Source organism: Rhincodon typus, chromosome 31 (assembly GCF_021869965.1).
Source record: "Rhincodon typus isolate 14 chromosome 31, sRhiTyp1.1, whole genome shotgun sequence".
Lineage (NCBI taxonomy): Eukaryota > Metazoa > Chordata > Chondrichthyes > Orectolobiformes > Rhincodontidae > Rhincodon > Rhincodon typus.
In genome coordinates, this window is record NC_063362.1 from 20,727,354 (window position 1) to 20,745,737 (window position 18,384).

General features: G+C 38.7%; 2 protein-coding genes across 4 annotated transcripts in view; one reads left to right on the top strand and one right to left on the bottom strand.

Moving 5' to 3' along the window:
- micos10 (mitochondrial contact site and cristae organizing system subunit 10) overlaps positions 1-18,384 on the bottom strand; it is a 401,440-nt gene that overhangs the window by 116,053 nt on the left and 267,003 nt on the right. The gene's annotated exons all lie outside the window — the stretch shown is intronic.
- Positions 401-17,893, top strand: casp9 (caspase 9, apoptosis-related cysteine peptidase). Of its 2 annotated transcripts, XM_020527809.2 has the most exons (9): positions 401-664; positions 2,183-2,423; positions 4,188-4,246; positions 7,712-7,888; positions 9,054-9,143; positions 11,013-11,163; positions 13,368-13,544; positions 14,975-15,084; positions 16,614-17,893. In XM_020527809.2, exons 1-9 carry the CDS (start codon positions 533-535, stop codon positions 16,725-16,727), a joined length of 1,251 nt encoding a protein of 416 aa, XP_020383398.1. In that variant the 5' UTR covers positions 401-532; the 3' UTR covers positions 16,728-17,893. The 2 variants fall into 2 exon arrangements, with proteins under 2 accessions (XP_020383398.1, XP_020383413.1); XM_020527824.2 differs by lacking the exon at positions 14,975-15,084.

Here is an 18,384-nt window from a genome sequence, read left to right on the forward strand (position 1 = left end):
CTGCAGCATAATAATCCACTGATTCAATGAAAACTATGTGGGGTGAGATAGATTTCCTAAAATTAGGCTGGTTGTACCCACAGGTCAGGAATACCGGATTCTGCTGGTTTTGGGCATACAGCTGGGGAAAGAAATTAGCACATGACCCTCAAAATAGCAGACATTCTTAAACCGTACAGTACCAGGCACTGCAAACTAAAGAGACAAATGGTCAAAAATAAAGGAATGACCTCTGTCAAGTGGTTATATTAATTAAGTTATTTTTCAAATTGTAAGTATGAACTCTATCAAGTGTCTACATTCAGAGTTATTTTCTAAATGGCAAGTACTTTACATGTTTTTTTTTAAGTAGGTCAATATTATTTATCACTCATGTCATTCCCATTTGTCCTTTGAATAGTCTGGTTTAGCTGGGAGATTGCCTCCACCACACCCGGAACTATCTGGCTGCCATTTGCTGAAGGTCAGGGTCTGATAGTTTCCAGTTCGGGTCCTCCTCACGCCTGTGGGGGACTTTCTGACTGAAAAAAAGATGAACCAGCATCACAGAAACCTGCTGCAGAGGAACCGCGTACAGCTGGTGAAAAAACTGCAGCCCGAGCTCCTTTACGACTTTCTGACGGAGAAAGGCATTTTCACCGATGACATGATAGAGGAAGTTAAGGTGTGAGAGGGAGTCCGGGTCAGGCACAGTCCGAACAAAAGATCCAGACAGATAGGTTTTCTCTCTCTCGCTTTTTCTTTTAAGAAAAGCCTTCTTCTCCCGGTCAACTGCTGCAAATTTCGATGGGAAGGCAGGATAGTTGCTGTTTCGGTGAGAACTTGAACTCGACTGTGAGGCTGCACATAGTCGAATGTCCTTGTCTATGTCTGGGGTCCTTGGACTCAGGATGAGGTATCTGCAATCATCTGTGGAACCTCAGCATGTCAGCAGGAGGCACATATTATGTATTATCTACATTCGCAGTTTAATTAAATTTGTAGATAATATGCAGTAAGTGTAACAAATCCCAGTCAGTTGTGTAAACTTCAATAGCAGGGTTACTTTAAGATCTGTTTATGTTTTGATATACAGCTGCGCAATTCAAACAGTTAGTTACGTTCTTATTTGGATCTTCTGTATTAATTTATATTCCTATTTAATGTTCAGCATGATTGCATCTGAGGTTAATCACACATTAAGCATTGCAAATGGTAATGTGCAACAAACGTTTAAGAAAATTAGGTCAGTTTGAATAAAGTGTTTTGCTACTTTTTGTCTGCCTGTTTCTTTCATGATCTCTTGTCTATATTAAATTACTTTATACGTAAGTCTTAAACAAATCTGCTTTCTTTTGTCTGTGGGACTGCCATTCATTCCCTTTGCATATCTCTTACAATTGTTTCCCTAATAGAAGACAGGCTATTAAATGCTGACACAATTTTATAATCCTTTTGTGTTTTGGCCCTATCTTTGATAATGCACTGGGTTCAAGGATTTAAAATAAATCTAGCTCTACATGTTTAAATAGGTTCCAAATCATATTTATACTTCTCCAGAACCTAAGTGTTCACCTGTTTTATTGGGGAAATACAATGAACGTTGTTGGACTGAGCTGAAGCAACTTCTCCAAAGGTCTAGTTTATAACCTCTACTTTGTGTTGTTGGTAAATAATAACATAATAATAAGATATGGCAGTTATACTTGGGGAAAGAGTGAATCAGTTGTCCACAGTTATAAATGAATGTTCGAGGGTGGGGACAGCATTGAGACAGGAGATGTCTGAAAAGGGAGAGTGAGGGAATTTCAAAGCATCATGTTTAAGACCTAATCAGCACAGTTTAAGATAGGAATAGCAGTATTTGAACGTTTACATTGTTTGCAATAATGTTGCTGTATACGTGCTGAAGATTTCCCTATCCTATTTTTGGCTGAAATTTGTCTTTTGGTTTTTAGGGTCACTCGACTTGAAACATTTTAACTCCGATTTCTCTCCACAGATGCTGCTAGACCTGCTGAGCTTTCTCAGCGATTTCTATTTTTGTCTTTGGTTTTTAGTATTATTTTGGAACATTTGCCATTTGAATAAACGAAATGCTAGCTAACATTGTGACTGTATATGAATACTGATTAGGTTGGAAATTAATGTATTTAAATGATGATTATCAACATGCAGTTGACTGAATTTTCTTTGACTGCAGAATTCAGGCACGCGCAGGGACCAAGCCCGTCAGTTGATAACTGATCTGCAGACTCGTGGGTCAGGAGCATTTCATGCTTTTTTCGAAAGTCTGAAAGAAAGCAAGCAATATGAACTGGCTGATTTACTGCAAGAGGGGCTGTCTATCCAAAATAGCTCCTCCACCTTCGTTAGACCGGTTCAACCTACAATAAAATATAATCCTGTGCAGCAGGACACCCAGGTTTCTCACCCTATTCAATGTAAGGAATCTGATTGTGTTATAGAAACTGATGGCTTGGCAATGTGGATTTACTTGAACCCTGTTCTGATTATTTAGTGGCTAATTTAGGACCATTTTGTACCTATGAACTTGTGACTATAAAATTCCAGCCATAGTGTTTAGGCAGGTGTCGAACAGTTGCTTTCCCCTTCCTTTCCACCCACTGAGGACTTATCAAAAGAGTTAAAAGGAGACTAATGGGTAAGAGGGTTAAATGGTGCAAAATATGGTACAGCATAACTGAGGTCCTCTGTTAGCAAGTGGTTCAGAATTTTAGGAAGACACATGAGGACAGTGAAGCTGGAATATGTTAAATAAGCATTGGGAATGGAAGATAGGAAGTCCGGGATTAGATGGTTTTTGTTCTCAATTCCCCGTAAGGGAAAGTTGATTAAATGTGAGTATTGTTTTTGTTATAAATTAGTTCACTGCGGGCCGAGAATATATTGCAGAGATAAGGAGGGACACGGATAACAAGGATAAGAATTTTAAATCGGGAAATTGATAGACCAGGAGCTAATGTAAGTAGTGAGCACAAGGGAACAAATGGTTTCCCAAAATTTAATGAGGAAAACACAACTTAGCTGGGACTAGATGTCAGTAAAGTGGTCTGACAATGCAGAGGCATTGGGATAGTCAAAGGAGGTGGTCAAAAGGTAGACCTGGACATGTAGATGCTGACCCCATGTCTCTAAGGAATGATATTTAGATGTAGATCAGAGGAGGACTGGGTCAAGGATCAATTCAGACACCACGGTGATGAGACAAATGAAAAAAATAACTATTGCTCTAGCTCCATTGTACAGATAAGATTAACCCAGACGAGGGCAATTCCATTCAGTTGCATAAAAGAGGGAGATCATGTGAAAACCATGTGAGGGATGCAGTGGTTGAGAAGAAACTACATCATGGTCACAGTCACAGAGGATATGTTTTGTGAGTCTGATCTGGACTCTGGTTCAGGGTAGAAATCTGAAGGCAAAATTTGAATTTGCAGGAAAGATAGGCACAAATATCAGAAGCAACATATTCAAGGAAATGGCACTTGGAGCCTGGGTGGTAGTTTATGACAACCTAAGTATCGGGAGTTGTTTTTCTTTGCGTTGGTTTTGTGAGGTAGAGGTAGTTTCATGGACAAGTTAAGCTTGGATAGAGCATTTGGGGAAATGAGACACAAAGTGAATAATGAAGCAGGATCAAGATTGGGGAGAAGGCAGAGAGGAGAGGTTTGACTTGATGGGCAAAGGTAAGGAAAGTAACTGAACAGATTGTCTGATTTGACAATGAAGTCCATGATCTCTAGGTTGGAGAGCAAAGGGGAAGGAGATTCAAAGTACAGTTGCTAGTTAAGGAAAGTGGCTTGAGGTTCACGTTCTCCAGGGGAGGTAGGAATTTTTGGTGAAGGAGCATGACGTCTAACTGCGCTTGAGTAATCCAGTAAGATCTAGTGATGGTGCCTAAACCACTTGAGCATCATATTTGTTTAAGTCTGCATTTCTTGGACCTGAGAGAACAAATGGGGCAAACCAGGGGACTCATCAAGACGGGGAGGAATAAGACTTTACTGGGGATAAGGACATCGAAATGTGGAGAAGAAAGAGTGTCAATTTGGATGACAGCTGGAGAAGTAATGAGGTGAATGGGAAACCAAAGAGTGGACAGTTGGGAATTTGGACATGTAGCTGTAAATATCTCAAAGAATTTTTATATGAGCTCGTCATGATTTTGTGTTCTTGTGTTTCAGGTTCAGTCACTGATATAGTTCTTGGTAAGCCAACTATAAAAAGACTACACGATGACATGGTGAGTATAATATAGCAATGTCTGTTCAGACTGTTTATTTGTTGTATCTTGTATAGGATGTTGTATTGTAAGGGGAATAATTCAGTCCTAAATTGAAGTTGAATGCAGCTGTTCTGTGTTTACATATATTCAGCTACTAACTTCTAAATGATTACATTCAGACGAAGGGTTTGAGTTCTGAGGAGACCCTGGATAGACTGGGTTATTTTCACCAGAGCATAGGAGGTTGAGGGGTGGCCTTACAGAGATTTATAAAACCATGAGGGATATTGATAAGGTGACTAGTAGCTGTCTTTTACCTAGGGTGGGATTTCAAGACACGGGGGCATATTTTTAAGATGAAAGGAGAAAGGTTTTAAAATAGTCATGAGGGGCAGTTTTTGTACACAGCGTGGTTTGTGTGTGGAATGAAATTCCAGAGGAAGTAATGGATGCGGGTGTTGTTACAACATTTAAAAGACATTTAGATAAGCACATGATTAAGAAATGTTTGGAGGGATATGGGCTAAGTGCAGGCAGGCGGGACTAGTTTCATTTGGGTTTATGGTTGGCATAGTCTGGTTGGCCTGAAGGGTTTGTTTCCATGTTGCATGGCTCTATGATTTGGGTGTCTTTGCATACGGAACACAGATTGTTAGCATGCAGATGCAGCAACAAATTATAGGAAGGCAAACAGCATGTTGGCCTTTATTTTAAGGAGTTTAGAGAACAATAAGAAGGAAGTCTTGCTACAATTGTATAGGGCTTTGGTGAGATCACAACTTTGGAAAAAGCAGACTGTGCACAGTCTTGATTTCCATATTTGCATTGATGTTCTTGCATTGGAGGCAGTGCAGCAAGGGTTCACTAGATTGGTCCCTGGGTTGACAAACATAGAAAATAGGAACATGAGTAGGCCATTTGGCTTTTGAAACCTGCTGCACATTCAATATGATGATGGCTGATCATTCAATTTAGTACCCTGTTCCTGCTTTCTATGAATTTTCTTTAATCGCTTTAGTCCTAAGAACTATACCTAATTCCTTCCGGAAAACATTTCAATGTTTTAGCGTAATTCTTTTTCTGTGGTAGAGAATTCCATAGGCTGTCTGCTGTCTGGATGAAGAAATCTCTCCTCATCTCACTCCTACATGGCCTATCCCAGAAACTTAGACTGTGACCCCAGGTTCTGAACTCCCCGATTATTGGAAGCATCTTTCCTGCATTTATCCAGTCTAGTCCTCTTAGAATTTAACAAGTTTCTATGAGATTCATCCCCACCCCATTTTTCTAAACTCTAGTGAATATAGTCCTGAATGATCCAGTCTGCCTTCATGCACCAGTCCTGCCATCTCGGGAATCAGTCTGGTAAACCTTTGTTGCACTCCCTCCATAGCCAGAACATCCTTTCTCATGTAAGGAGATCAAAACTGCACACAATACGCCAAGTGTGGTCTCACCAAAGACCTATACAATTGAAGGAAGACATCACTGCTCTTCTACTTGAACCTTTTTGCTATGAAGGCCAATGTACCATTTGCCTTCTTCACATGAAGTTTATCCTATGATAAAAGGGTGATTAAATGGGCCTGTACTGCCTGGAGTTTAGAAGAATGAGAGGCGATCTGATTGAAACATGCACAATTCTGAACAAGCTTTACAAGATAAACACCGTGTTTTCTTTGGCTGGGGAATCTAGAACACAGTATAGTCTCAGAATAAGGGATTGATAACTTAGGACTAAGGTGAGAAGTTTCGTAACTCAAAGTGTTCTGAATATTTGCAATTCTCTATGCTACAGAGTTGTAGAAGGGCCAGCAATAATATATAAAGGCTGAGATAAATTGTTGGTTTCTGGAGGTTTAAGGGATATGGTGAGTGGGCAGAAAAGTGGAGTTGAAGCAGAAGATCAGTTGTGATTGCATTGACGTGCAGGCCAGGTTTTATGGGCCATGTGTTCTACTCAGGTTTTTATTTCTTATGTTAGGGAAATGGCAGGAAAGTGGAGTTGGGGATTATCAGATCAGCCAGGACCACGTTGGAGGGTGGAGACTAATTTTGCTCCCACATCTTATAATGGTCTTGTATCTTTTACCAAGGTGAAAACAAACGTGGCAAGAAGATAGATATAAAATGAGGACTGGCTGATAATCACACTGTTTTATTCAGGGACATGGGATTTTAGTGATTTTAACTTGATGGAAAAAAACAGTCTGGCTGCAGTTTATAAGAACCATTTGTGAAACAAATTGGTTCACCTCAGTCCATGTCATAATATACATGTATTTACAGCACAAGATTTTACTATTTGGTTATGAATTAGAACTGCTTCTTAAGAATAGTTAAATAGATATAGTGTGATGGAAGTTGAAAAAATTCCCAGTGATACAATAAGTGCCGATTGTTTGTTGCCCCACAGTTCAGATACATCATCAGAGTAGAGAAGCATTGCCCTGTATCTGTTGCAACTGACCTGACAGATGTTGACTAACAGAGTGTTCCATATCCTCTCACTGATATCCCTCAGCTTGGCTTTATATCAGTGAGAAAGCATGTTTAAAATAATAAAATTCAGCACTTATTTGCGTGCTGATACATTCTGAATTCAAAAGTGTTCAATTTAACTAACTGATTTTTAACCACCAAATATCAGTTTGCTGCATCATTTACATACACAGGTAGTTTAAATCGGAGTACAATGTTCTAAGTTTACATTTAAGATGAGCTTCCAACCATTCAGTTCAGTTTATCTAACCCTATCAACACATCCTTTTAATCCTTCTCGCTGCACCGACTAAGTCTATTTATCTTAGCCGTGCTTATATCCAACCTTCTCATCAGTCATTCTTTCTGAGAAAAGAAATTTCTTTTTAATTTATTAGTGCCTCTCTTATAACTGTGGTCCCTAGTTTGGAGGCTGCAAATGCTCTGCATAAGTAGAAACATGTTTGTCATCACCATCGGGCGGCACAGTGGCTCAGTGGTTAGCACTGCCACCTCATAGGGCTAAGGATCCATGTTTGATTCCAGCCTCGGGCGATTGTCTGTCCAGAGTTTGCACGTTTTCCCCTTGTCTGTGTGGTGCTCTGCTTTCCTCCCACAGTTCAAAGATGTGCAGGTTAGTTGGATTGGCCATGCTGAATTGCCCATAGTGTCCAGGAATGTGCTGGCTAGCTGGGTTAGCCATGGGAAAATGCAGGATGGGTCTGGGTGGGATGCTCTCCAGAGGGTTGGTATGAATTCAGTGGGCTGAATGGCCTGCTCCCACACTGTGAGGATTCTAATAGATTAGTATCCTGCTGAACCCCCTTTACCTCATCCGTTTTTTTCTTGATTTGTCCTCTTTAATTATCATAATTTATAGTTTTAGGGAGAAGAAAATGACATCAAATTATTCAGAAAGACTGTATTGAGCAAAAATTATATTCCATTTTCAGATTGTGTTCAGTTTCTGTGGATTTTCATGTCTCCCTTGCCTATGTCTAGATTTATAAAATGGACGCTGAACCTTGTGGCTTATGCTTGATCATCAACAATGTGGATTTCTTTCCAAGCAGTGGTTTGACTTGTCGTTCAGGTTCTGACATCGATTGTGAAAACGTAGAAAATCTCTTTAAGAAGTTACAGTTTGAGGTTATTGTTAAAAGAAATCTGACCAAGCATGTAAGTATTTCCAAGTACACTATTAATAACTTTTGATAAGTAATCATAGGTTGTGTACAATGTGGAATACAGCGCAGACTTTGTCTCACTTAGCAAGGGTACCTACTGCATGGAACCTGTGGCTTAAGAAACAACCAAGAGTTTTCCAAAGAGCCAGAAATAAGGAACTGTTGAATTTTCTCGAAGTATGATTTTCTCCACTCTAATCACACTGTGTCACAGAGAGCTATCCAAATTCACCAGAAGCTTTGCATAATGTCTTTGCTTCATTTTCATTGGAATTAACTTCAACCACACCAATTTAGGTATTATCCAAAATGTCTACTCTTAGAATTTAGCAGTCATCTTCTAGAATTTTGCAAGGTACACCTTTGCAAGAATCTCCTGCATAATAGGAACACAAGAACAGAAGTAGGTCATTTAGCAACTCAAATCTGTTCTACCCATTCAATAAAATCATGACTGATTTCCAACCATATGCTTGCCTTTGCCCATATTCTTCAGTATCTTCAGTTAACAAAAAATTATCGGGCTCAGATTTAAGATTAATAACGTTAATTAACTGGCATCAATTATCATTTGTAGAAGAGTTCCAAACTAATGTCAGCCTTTGAAGTGTTTTCTCATTCCAGAAATGTTGACCCTAGTCCTAGTCTGCCCAACCAGTAGTTGGAGTTGAATGTAGCAGAAGATTTCATGACTTGATCCGTACTAGAAGCTATATGAGATACAAATGCTTAGTGATACCTCCTGCCTATGTTTTCTTTCTCTTTTGACTCCCAGCCACGTTTTACTTGCTGTGGTAAAATTGAACAACCCACTGTTGTAGTGATTGGAATGAGGTCAGCCAGTTGGATAGCATAGAATATGAGTTCCCTGATTGGGGCTGTTAATTTGGTCCAATCAGGGAGCCTTGGCTGACAGATAAGAACAAGAGCATCAGACATCCTGTTCACTCTGAGAGTTGGTTCCAAGGTAGGTGGACCAGTATCAAGCACTATGCATGTGTGAATAAAGGGTGACTTGGTGACAGGATACCAGCCTCTGTGGAGTTACTTCAACTGTGGTTTCATGTGGTGACTTGATTTATTAAAGTCTTAGTTTTAATAGATGTTATGTCATGGATTCTTGGTGTTTCCTCACACTGTATGTTTCCCTCCGACAGGTGATGGTAAAAGAGTTGCAAAGTCTAGCTGTCAAGGACCATACAGCTTTTGACTGCTGTGTTGTTGTTATTCTTTCACACGGCAGTCAGGTGAGTCAAGTAACTTAAGCAATAAATGCAACGCATAATTTAACCTGGTGGGTCAGTAATATTTAACATTAAGGGTGCAATTCTCTTGTGTTTTTCTGTCTGCTGTTTTGATGTTTTTTCTCTTCTGTCACAAACAATTTTTTTCTACATTTTCTGTCCTATGTTTCTGATTATATTCCTGCAGAACCTTAGTTGGAATCATTACTCTTCCATAATAGAAACAACCATGCTAAATGTACAAATGTTACTACTGTCTTGTGGTGTGCTACTGTTAGGTGGATTTCCCAAGCTTACGGACATTCTTTGAGCTTCTACACTCATGAGGAAGTGTTAAGTTTCCCAAAAACGTGTAGGTCCCAGTTTCTGTAGTGTTGCTGCAAAAAGTGGAGTCCCCAGCATGGTTCAATGGCTTTAACCCTAATACAAGTAATTTTGAAAAATTGAAGCAAAGAGAAGATATGCTGAAAATATACAGGGTGATAGGGAATTGGTGAGAAATCTGTGTGAGCAATGGGGTGGAGGGAAACTGTTTAGTCTACAAAGATTTGAAGCAAAGTGTAGCTGCTTTTCTGCTGTGTTTTACATGATCGTAATCGAGGCTTAGCCAAGTAAGCTATGCCCTCTACTGGAAAAAAAGCCGCAAAGATTTATAGGGGCTTTTTAGCTGTTAGCATTCGCTTGAAGCACCATCACAGCTCCACAAAATTCTGGCAGGCAACTCACTAAAACTCCACTAAAGAGGCAAATCTCTGAGGAGATGATGTCAGTGAGAGTCTTGGGGGAAAAAAATGGCTTGATGTTCAGTGATGGGGTCATGGTCCGGGGCGGGGGGCAATACGAAGTGTCTGAGAGAGAACTTCAAACTGCTTTTGAAAAACTTCAGTTCTTAAATGATAATCAGTAAGTTCACATGAAAAAAATGACCAATGTTTCCTCATTCTGTGATGTGGTAATGAGTTTATTACGATCCTTTGGACCAAAGTTTGTACTGTAAAAACTTCTGTGCTATGAACATGTGGATATAAAGTAATTATTTTGGAACAACATGCTGCTTTTTGCCTATTACTAAATTTCTGCTTAATTTGATTAGAGAATGGAGAAGACCTTTGTCCAGGTCATAAATTTTAGCTTAATGTGATACAATGTAATCTGATGTCAGTTCACATGGTGGTACATCCCTATGTATATTTGTTAAGGAGCTGGTTTAAGCTTCATTATCATTTCAACCAATAAATGTTACATGGTGCGGGATGCTTTCAAGCAGGAAAATCACGTACACTAACAGATGTAGGCAGGGGAAGTAAACTACTCATAGTGTGTGACAAATCCCTTCAATTGATGTGTAGGAGTGACTATCTCTGAACACAATCTCTTTTCCTTCATGCTCACGTGAAACGTTTTACAAATTTTCCTTAGTAATATTTATACTGGGGGAATATTGTTAAACTTTAGGCACCTTTTGGAAACATGAAACCCAACCAGGTCAGGCACAGCATAGTTTGGATACAGAATAAACTGTCTTCCATCTCATTCCAATAATGTACCTCTGTTGCATCCTCAGAATGCACGTGCTACTGTAACACCGGTATTCTACATTTCTCATATCAAACTTCCTTATCTGCTTTCTGAGCAAGGGTGATGATTTACAGTACAGCAATTAGACAGAAGATTTTCATTCCCTTGTTAAGTTTACCAAACAGAAGTCAGTATACAACATGTATTTGTTTGTAAGCTAAACCTTTCACAGTAACTAATATTAGCTAGTTATAGGCATACACTGTGTGCGACTACATTTACAACATTTCCTGTGTGTAGATGCATTCTACAGTATTATAATGTTGAACTTTATACATGTGTTTCTGTCCTCAGGCTCAGCACAGACAATTTCCTGGAGCAATTTTTGGAGTGGATGGGGGCCAATCAGTGCCAGTTCAGCATATTGTTAGTTACTTTGATGGTTCACACTGCCCAACGTTGCGGGAAAAGCCCAAATTATTCTTCATTCAGGCCTGTGGTGGTGGTAGGTGCCATATTTGTTGCCGAGTTATAGAAATAGATCAGCAGTTAGAAGCATTAAAAAGTGTAAATGTAGCTACTATTGGTGTCCAGTGAATGTGTTTAAGAATTAGTTTAAATACCTCACTAAATAGCTGTTATCAGAATCTTTCCATCTTGTGCCTGATCTCTGGCTTGCACTATTTATTGCACAGTTTGGAAGGATTAGTACTTTAACTCAACTGTAGAAAAAGAGCTCAGATCAGCAGTAAAATACTTACTTTCAAGAGACTCCAGGAGAATGGTTATGTTGCTAATCCAGTTAGTAATCCAGTGGCCTTGAACAATAATTAAGAGAATCTGTGTTTAAAACCCACAGGGAAATTTCAGAATTCAAATTCAGTTTTAAAACAGGCTTTGGGAATGAAGATGTCAGTAAATGTGACCATGAAGCTTTCAGATTGTCACAAAAACCCAAATGTTTACTTTTCAGAAGCAAATCTGCCGTCTCCCTCTCATCTGGCCTATATGTATCTGGAGCACAATCAGCTGGTTCACTGTTAACTGGCCTAGAAAAAATAGTCCATTTATCAATTCACTGCAAAGAATAACAAAAGTAAAACTCAGCTGCAACCAAAGCAATTCAGGGGCAACAAGGGATGAGCAATAACTGCTGGCCCAGCTAGCAATGCTCACCATCCCATGAATGAATGAATAAATAAAACATTTTAAAAGATAGGATTTAAGAAAGGTACACTCAGCCTAGTTTACTCCTCAAAGTCATCCTCACTAACATCTGTGCCACATGCTGGAAATTCTGAGGGGAGTAATTTGCCTCTTGACTTCCCAAAACCTATCCACAAGCAATAAGCCAGGATTGTGATAAAGTATTCTTCACTTGCTTGGATGAGTGCAGCTCTACCAATACTGAAGAAGCTTGAAATCATTCGGAACAAGCGCACTTAAATGGAACCCTATAAATCATTTTAAATATGTGCTTCTTTCATCACCAAAGTACCTTTGGCATCATGTAGACCGTCTACAATCCACTGTAGCAGTTCACCAGAGCACCTGCGTGAGCACCTTCCAAAGTCATGATGTGTAATACTAGAAGGACAAGGGCAGCAGATGCATGCAACATTACCACCTGCAAGTTGCCTTTCAAACCATCACCACCTTAAGCGGAATTGCATTGTAATTCCTTCTTCATCACTAGGTAAAAATCTGAGAATTCCCTTCCTAACAGCTTCATGGCTGCATATAGCCTCCACAGACTCAGCAATTCAAGAAGGCTACATCTTCTCAAGAGAAATTAAAATTGAAAATAAATGCTGGCCTAGTCATCTTGGTGTTCCTGTGAAAATTTTTTAAAAATGTGTTACAACATATTGCTCATTTTTTCAAAGGCCCATGACAACATATGACTTTACATTGTTTTTGATGCAGTTCCAATATTAGTTACTTTGTGGATTAATTGGATTAGTGCTCCCCTCTTGTATCTAAGCACCTGCTTTTTCTTTTTATTGATATGTCTTTCACACTGTAAGCATGCTGAGAGCAGAAATAAAATAAGCACAAGAACTGAGCAATTATGAAAACGTATCTTATTTCCATATTTGATTTACTCTATGTTGTGTGCATTCAGAGAAAGTAAAAGAGTTTTAAGTTTTAGCATTTGTATTATCATTTGCTTTTTTTCCACAGAAACACAGGTTTGTATTATCATTTGCTTTTTTTCCACAGAAACACAGAAATTTAAGACAGGAAAAGGTTATCATACTTATGCTAGTGCAACTGAGCTCTCTCTACCCCGGTCCCATTGTTTTTGCCTTTTCCCACATGTTTTCTGTATTCTTCAAATACTTATTCAGTTGTCTTCGAAATTCTTTGTTGCTGTTTACTTCCAGCCTCTACTGTCTTATCGCCTCTTTTCTAATGTGCTTTTTCTCAAGCTGCTTTTTATCAGTTTCACTTGCCTCTGTGAATGAGAATGTCTCTTTTGCTTATTGCTTAGAAAAGTGTGATCAGTGCAACACCAAAAGAGACCACAGCTGGAGAGGGAGGACAAAAGAAACCACGAGTGGAATAGACCAGCAGTACGACCAGAATGATTCTGGCAAGAGGGGATCACTTTTGCACACTATCATGGAGCATTCCAGTCATCTGAAAAACATACATATTGAGTTTGTATTTTAACAGCATTACATTGAAATGTTTTGTTCCTTACAGATTTGAAGGATACAGGATTCAAGACAGCCGAGGAGGTGGATAGTGCTCTTTCTATACCCTTTGATGCTGTTAGCTTGCAGACTGATGCAACTCCATGTCCAGCAGAAGATGAGCCTGATGCAGTATCCAGCTTACCAACCCCCAGTGATATTTTGGTTTCATATTCTACTTTCCCAGGTACCTTTATCTGCCCAGTTAGTACCTTCCAAGCAGAATGATTTGATCCATGTTAGCTGTAGTTCCAAGTGAATGTCACTATTGTTGCATTTCTTAGGCTCAAGCAGCTAGCATCAGTCAGTTTACAACATTTTTCCTGAACTATGTCAATTCCCATCTTGTGATTTTCATGCCTATCAAAATTGTGAATATCGATGCTTGAAAATGAAGCATTTCCATTTCTGGCAATTCAACTAAAGCACAGTTGTATTTTCCATTCATCAGTGAACTTTAAACATCATTGAATGAGATTAATGGCTCTTGTCAATTAGCAAAAAGAGGTTTCCAAAAGGTGTAAAGGCATTTTGGCTTTGAAATTAATTTTGGAACATTGAAGAGAACACAATATTACTCAATGGATGTCCATGACAACGAGAAGCCTAAATGTTGAGTGCTAACTTAGAATGTACAGCACAGAACCCAGTTATCTGGGCCATCTGGTCCATGCTAGTGTTTATGCTCCACAGAAACATCATTCCTTCCCTTTTCAGATAAATGGATATCAACTCAATCTTCTACGTTGCACTCCCTCATGATTTTCGAGCTTTCCTTAAATGCATCTTGCTCTTCACTTTGTTAGTGCGCTGCATATTTTTACCACGCTGAGTAAAATGCTATCCCTGAAATTCCTATTGGATTCCCAGGTGTCTGCTTTATATTTATGACCCTACATTTGATCAACCCATTCGCCCACCCAAACAAGAGGAAATTTCTTTTCTGTGCTTAATCTAGCAAACTTGGTCATAATCTTATGAACTCTATCAGGTCAACACTCAGCCCTTTCTTTTATTGAACGTGTTCCGTAAGGATCAGTGCTGGGACCACTGTTGTTCACTATTTACATTTATGAAACTACACTTCAAATTGTTTATGAAAATAGTGAGCAGCAGTGGTCCCAGCAACGATCCCTGTAGAACCTCACTTCCTGCTTTTTGCCAATCTGAATAACTTGTGTTCCCGCTGATGATTCTTAAAGTTAAAAGTTCTTTTCTGATTGTTAGCAGATAATGTAACTCAAGGGCTGTAAATATATTCAAATCTGTTCTTTTTCTTGATATCTTATTATGTGTGTTCTTTAGATGCAATACTATATATTGTATTCAGAACATGTATAATCATTATTGAACCTTATTGAATGGCCTGAAATTATTGAGACTCTGGGGAACAGCAGTGATTCTAGGGTGTCATGCTGCATCCAGCCATTGGCCTGTACTGAATCAGGTTTTGATATGCAGTCACAGCTTTGAGAGTTACTCCTTGACTATATTCTGGGCTGTAATTAGCTCAACATAATACTTGGGCAGCATAAACAAATTAGTGACTAAGATTTATTTCTCCTATTATGATAAGCAACAAAGAGTTATTCAGATATTTACAAACTTTTCCTTTAGGATATGTGTCCTGGCGACATAAAAAGGATGGATCTTGGTACATGAAAACACTGGTGAATATTTTCAGTAAATATGCTCATTCAGATGATCTACAAACACTTTTAACGAGGGTGAGGGTTGTTTTATTTTATTTTGAGTATAATACCATTGATTGAGACTTGGGTTTGGTCTCAGCACGCTGAACTTTGGCACAGGTTCTGATGATTCTAATATTTTTCTGTCCACCCTACATCTTCCACTCTGAATAAACATGCTGAACTAAAATTCTACACACTTTTAAACTCACATTGAATCCCATTCACCCATCAGTCCTGTGCATGTTGACCTAGCTCTCAGTCCAACGATGCCTTAATCTTAAGTTCCTCAGCCTTGCCCTTTAAATTCTCTAACTTCCCTAACACTACGCTACTTGAGTGTATTTGCATTTCTCCAATTGTGGCATTTTGTACATTCCATATTTCAATTGTTGCACCATCAGCAGCTGTGCTTCTAGCTGCTTTGGCCCTAAGCCTGGGAATTCCCTTCCTAAATCCCTGTATTTCTCTGTCCCTTTTTTCCTCTTTCGTGATGCTTCTTAAAATCTATCCCATTGATTAAATCCCTCCCAGTATCTCCTTCCTTAGGTCAATGTCAAAAATGGTTTTGCTACTGTTCTTATTTAAGTATCTTGGGATGTTTTTGTTGTATTTTGATTCACCTGCTAATAAGTTTCACAGATATCTATCACAAGTAACAACACCCCAGTCCTATGTTAGATCTTTACTAATCGGAATGAGCTTTTTAAATTTGTTTTCTTAATTTGTAGAGGGGTGTAATGCTGGAAGTTTGTGAACAATTGAAATCTGGGCAACTATATTTGAATTAGTGAATGTACATTGTTCTCACAGATTTACTTAGTTTATTGTTATCAATGTATTGTAGGAAACAGTTGTTCTTCGTACATCTTACTCTAATTAAATACTTTATACCTTTAAAATGCTCCCATCACTACCAGTACACGATAGACCATATTACTGGTCGATATATTCAACTCAATTTGACGTCTCAAAATACAGCTAAATTTGGAAGGACACATATATAATTGTTATTTACATGAAGTGAGCACAGTGTAGACATTTTCTGAAACTTTATCAACAACACCAAGTACTTGAAACATCAACAAGAACAAGTTGAGTAGAATGACTTTCTTTTTACATTTTATTATTAGTTCTTTTCCTGAAGATATTGATCTTGTTGGAATTTGGTTTGGAGGCACTGGGCACGCTCCCTGATTTGGCCATTTCTCACGTAAGATGCTGTGTAAATGAGTGTTATCAAGCTCTTTGCTTCACAGTCAAGCCTGATTATGTGTTCGTACATGCATTCCAAGCACAAGTCAATAAAAGCAATCAGAAGAGAGGACTTGGACCAGTTCACCCGATATTTATCGAGTTGAATTGTAGCCACCAGGGTTGAAATCAGGGAACCCATAGATCGATTCTGATATACTTCCATAGCCCGAGGCTGGCTGAATACATTTTGGCTTTTTACAAGTTTGTCTATATTTTGTTTTTCATATGGGCAGTTGGGCCTGTGCATCATCATGTGGCTTGCTTGTGACAAATTTGGAACAAGTGGTTCAGATATATCTATTTTTCAGGTGACAAGAAGCATTTCAGAAAACAAGGAAGCTAAAGGTGTATACAAGCAGATCCCTGGTTCCTTCAACTTTCTTCGCAAACAGTTTTATTTTTATAACAAGGAGAAGCTGTAATTTTTCTGGATTATGAACGAACGAATATATGCTGTTATATTGGTCTAACTCACTTCGAAAATTCCCAAATCTCAGTGCCCTGGTTTGAAAAGGAATTAATTATCACTGAGTGCTGATCAGTTGCTGTTGTTCTAGCTGTATATTTCCATTGCAGCTCATTGAATTTGTATCAGATTTGTGTAATGCAAGGAGAGGGTGAGAAATAAATCAGTCGTTGAATGTTTGGTATTTTAATGTGTGGATGACATTGCACAATTGAGGTACTAACCAGCATTGAAATAATCTGTTCATTGTGCTAACATACATACGAAGTAAAACTTATCTTTCAGGGAAGAATATTTAAATTGCTTTCAAGACATTTTAATTGCTAATTTGGGGCGTGACAGAAAGAAAGATTGTTTCAGCATCTAAAAGTTACAGGTCTGTATTGAACACTTGTATTGGTGAAGAGCAGCCGGATTCACACAAATAAATATTTCTGCTTCAAAATATATGCGGCAACTGAAGGCAATGGCATGAAGCAATTTTGTTCGATTAATTTTGCTATTAATGCTAATCCTGTTAGATAATGAATGAAGAGAATTGCATTTAATTAGCACCATTGTGTACTGTGTCCCAGTCAAGATTTGGGAATTGTACAAAAACAATTTAGATCTTTATGTCTGAGTTAGCTAATCTTTAGCTAGAGTAGCAGTCGAGGTGCTGCATTTGGAATTAGCCTGAAGGGCTCACATCGGAACTCGGGCAGTATTTATGTTCCCGTCTCTGATTTCTACTGATGGTTCTTACTGGAAGTTGAATGAGGACATGATTGGACTATTTGTGATGCCCTCCATGTTTGAATAGCTATTTACTGCTCGCTGTGTACGTTGGGCATTAAATAGGTCAGCTGGACAAGTTAACAGAATGTGATTCGCACCTAAGGAACTGTAGTGCCATGTAGAGTTAGTGCCTTCAGGAGAGGGAGAGAAAGGGCAAGATGCCAAAGTAAATCACTACTGGCAACCATTGTCTGATATTTTAATCCCACAGTGTAAACTGGATAAATTATGAAAGCTTGTAAAATATTTAATATTTCATTACTGTATAGCGTTGTTACTACATTACCACAGTGCAATCATGAATGGTGTGTTTTTATTTCAAAATAAAACTCCTTCTTGAATATTTATGCAATAATTCTGCAATTCATTGACCTTTCACAAGCACAATTTATATATTTGTTTGGAATCCTTGTGGTTCCTTCACCTACTCAAGACGTGCAGTAAATATTGTCCCTGCAGCTCAGGCCTCATGGCAACATCTTTTTGCTTCATGGTATATCTATTGTGTGATAGCACATAACTGGAATCATTATTGTTTAAAATAGATTTTAATTATAAATTTCACTTGTACCCCACTGGATTCTATCATTGCATTCACCAGACATACTCAATGAGACTGATTTATCTGCTGAAACGTTATCCTGGCTAAGAGAATGATGCAGCATGAGCTCTTTGGACACAGAGGCAGTGAAGTTTTTAATTTTATTAATTTTTGTGAAACTGTTGTGGGAGTACACAACAGGAATTAATGAGATGGACTGCACAGAAACAGATCCTTCAGTCCACCTCGTCCATGCCGACCAGATATCCTAAATAAATCTAGTCCGTTTGCCAAC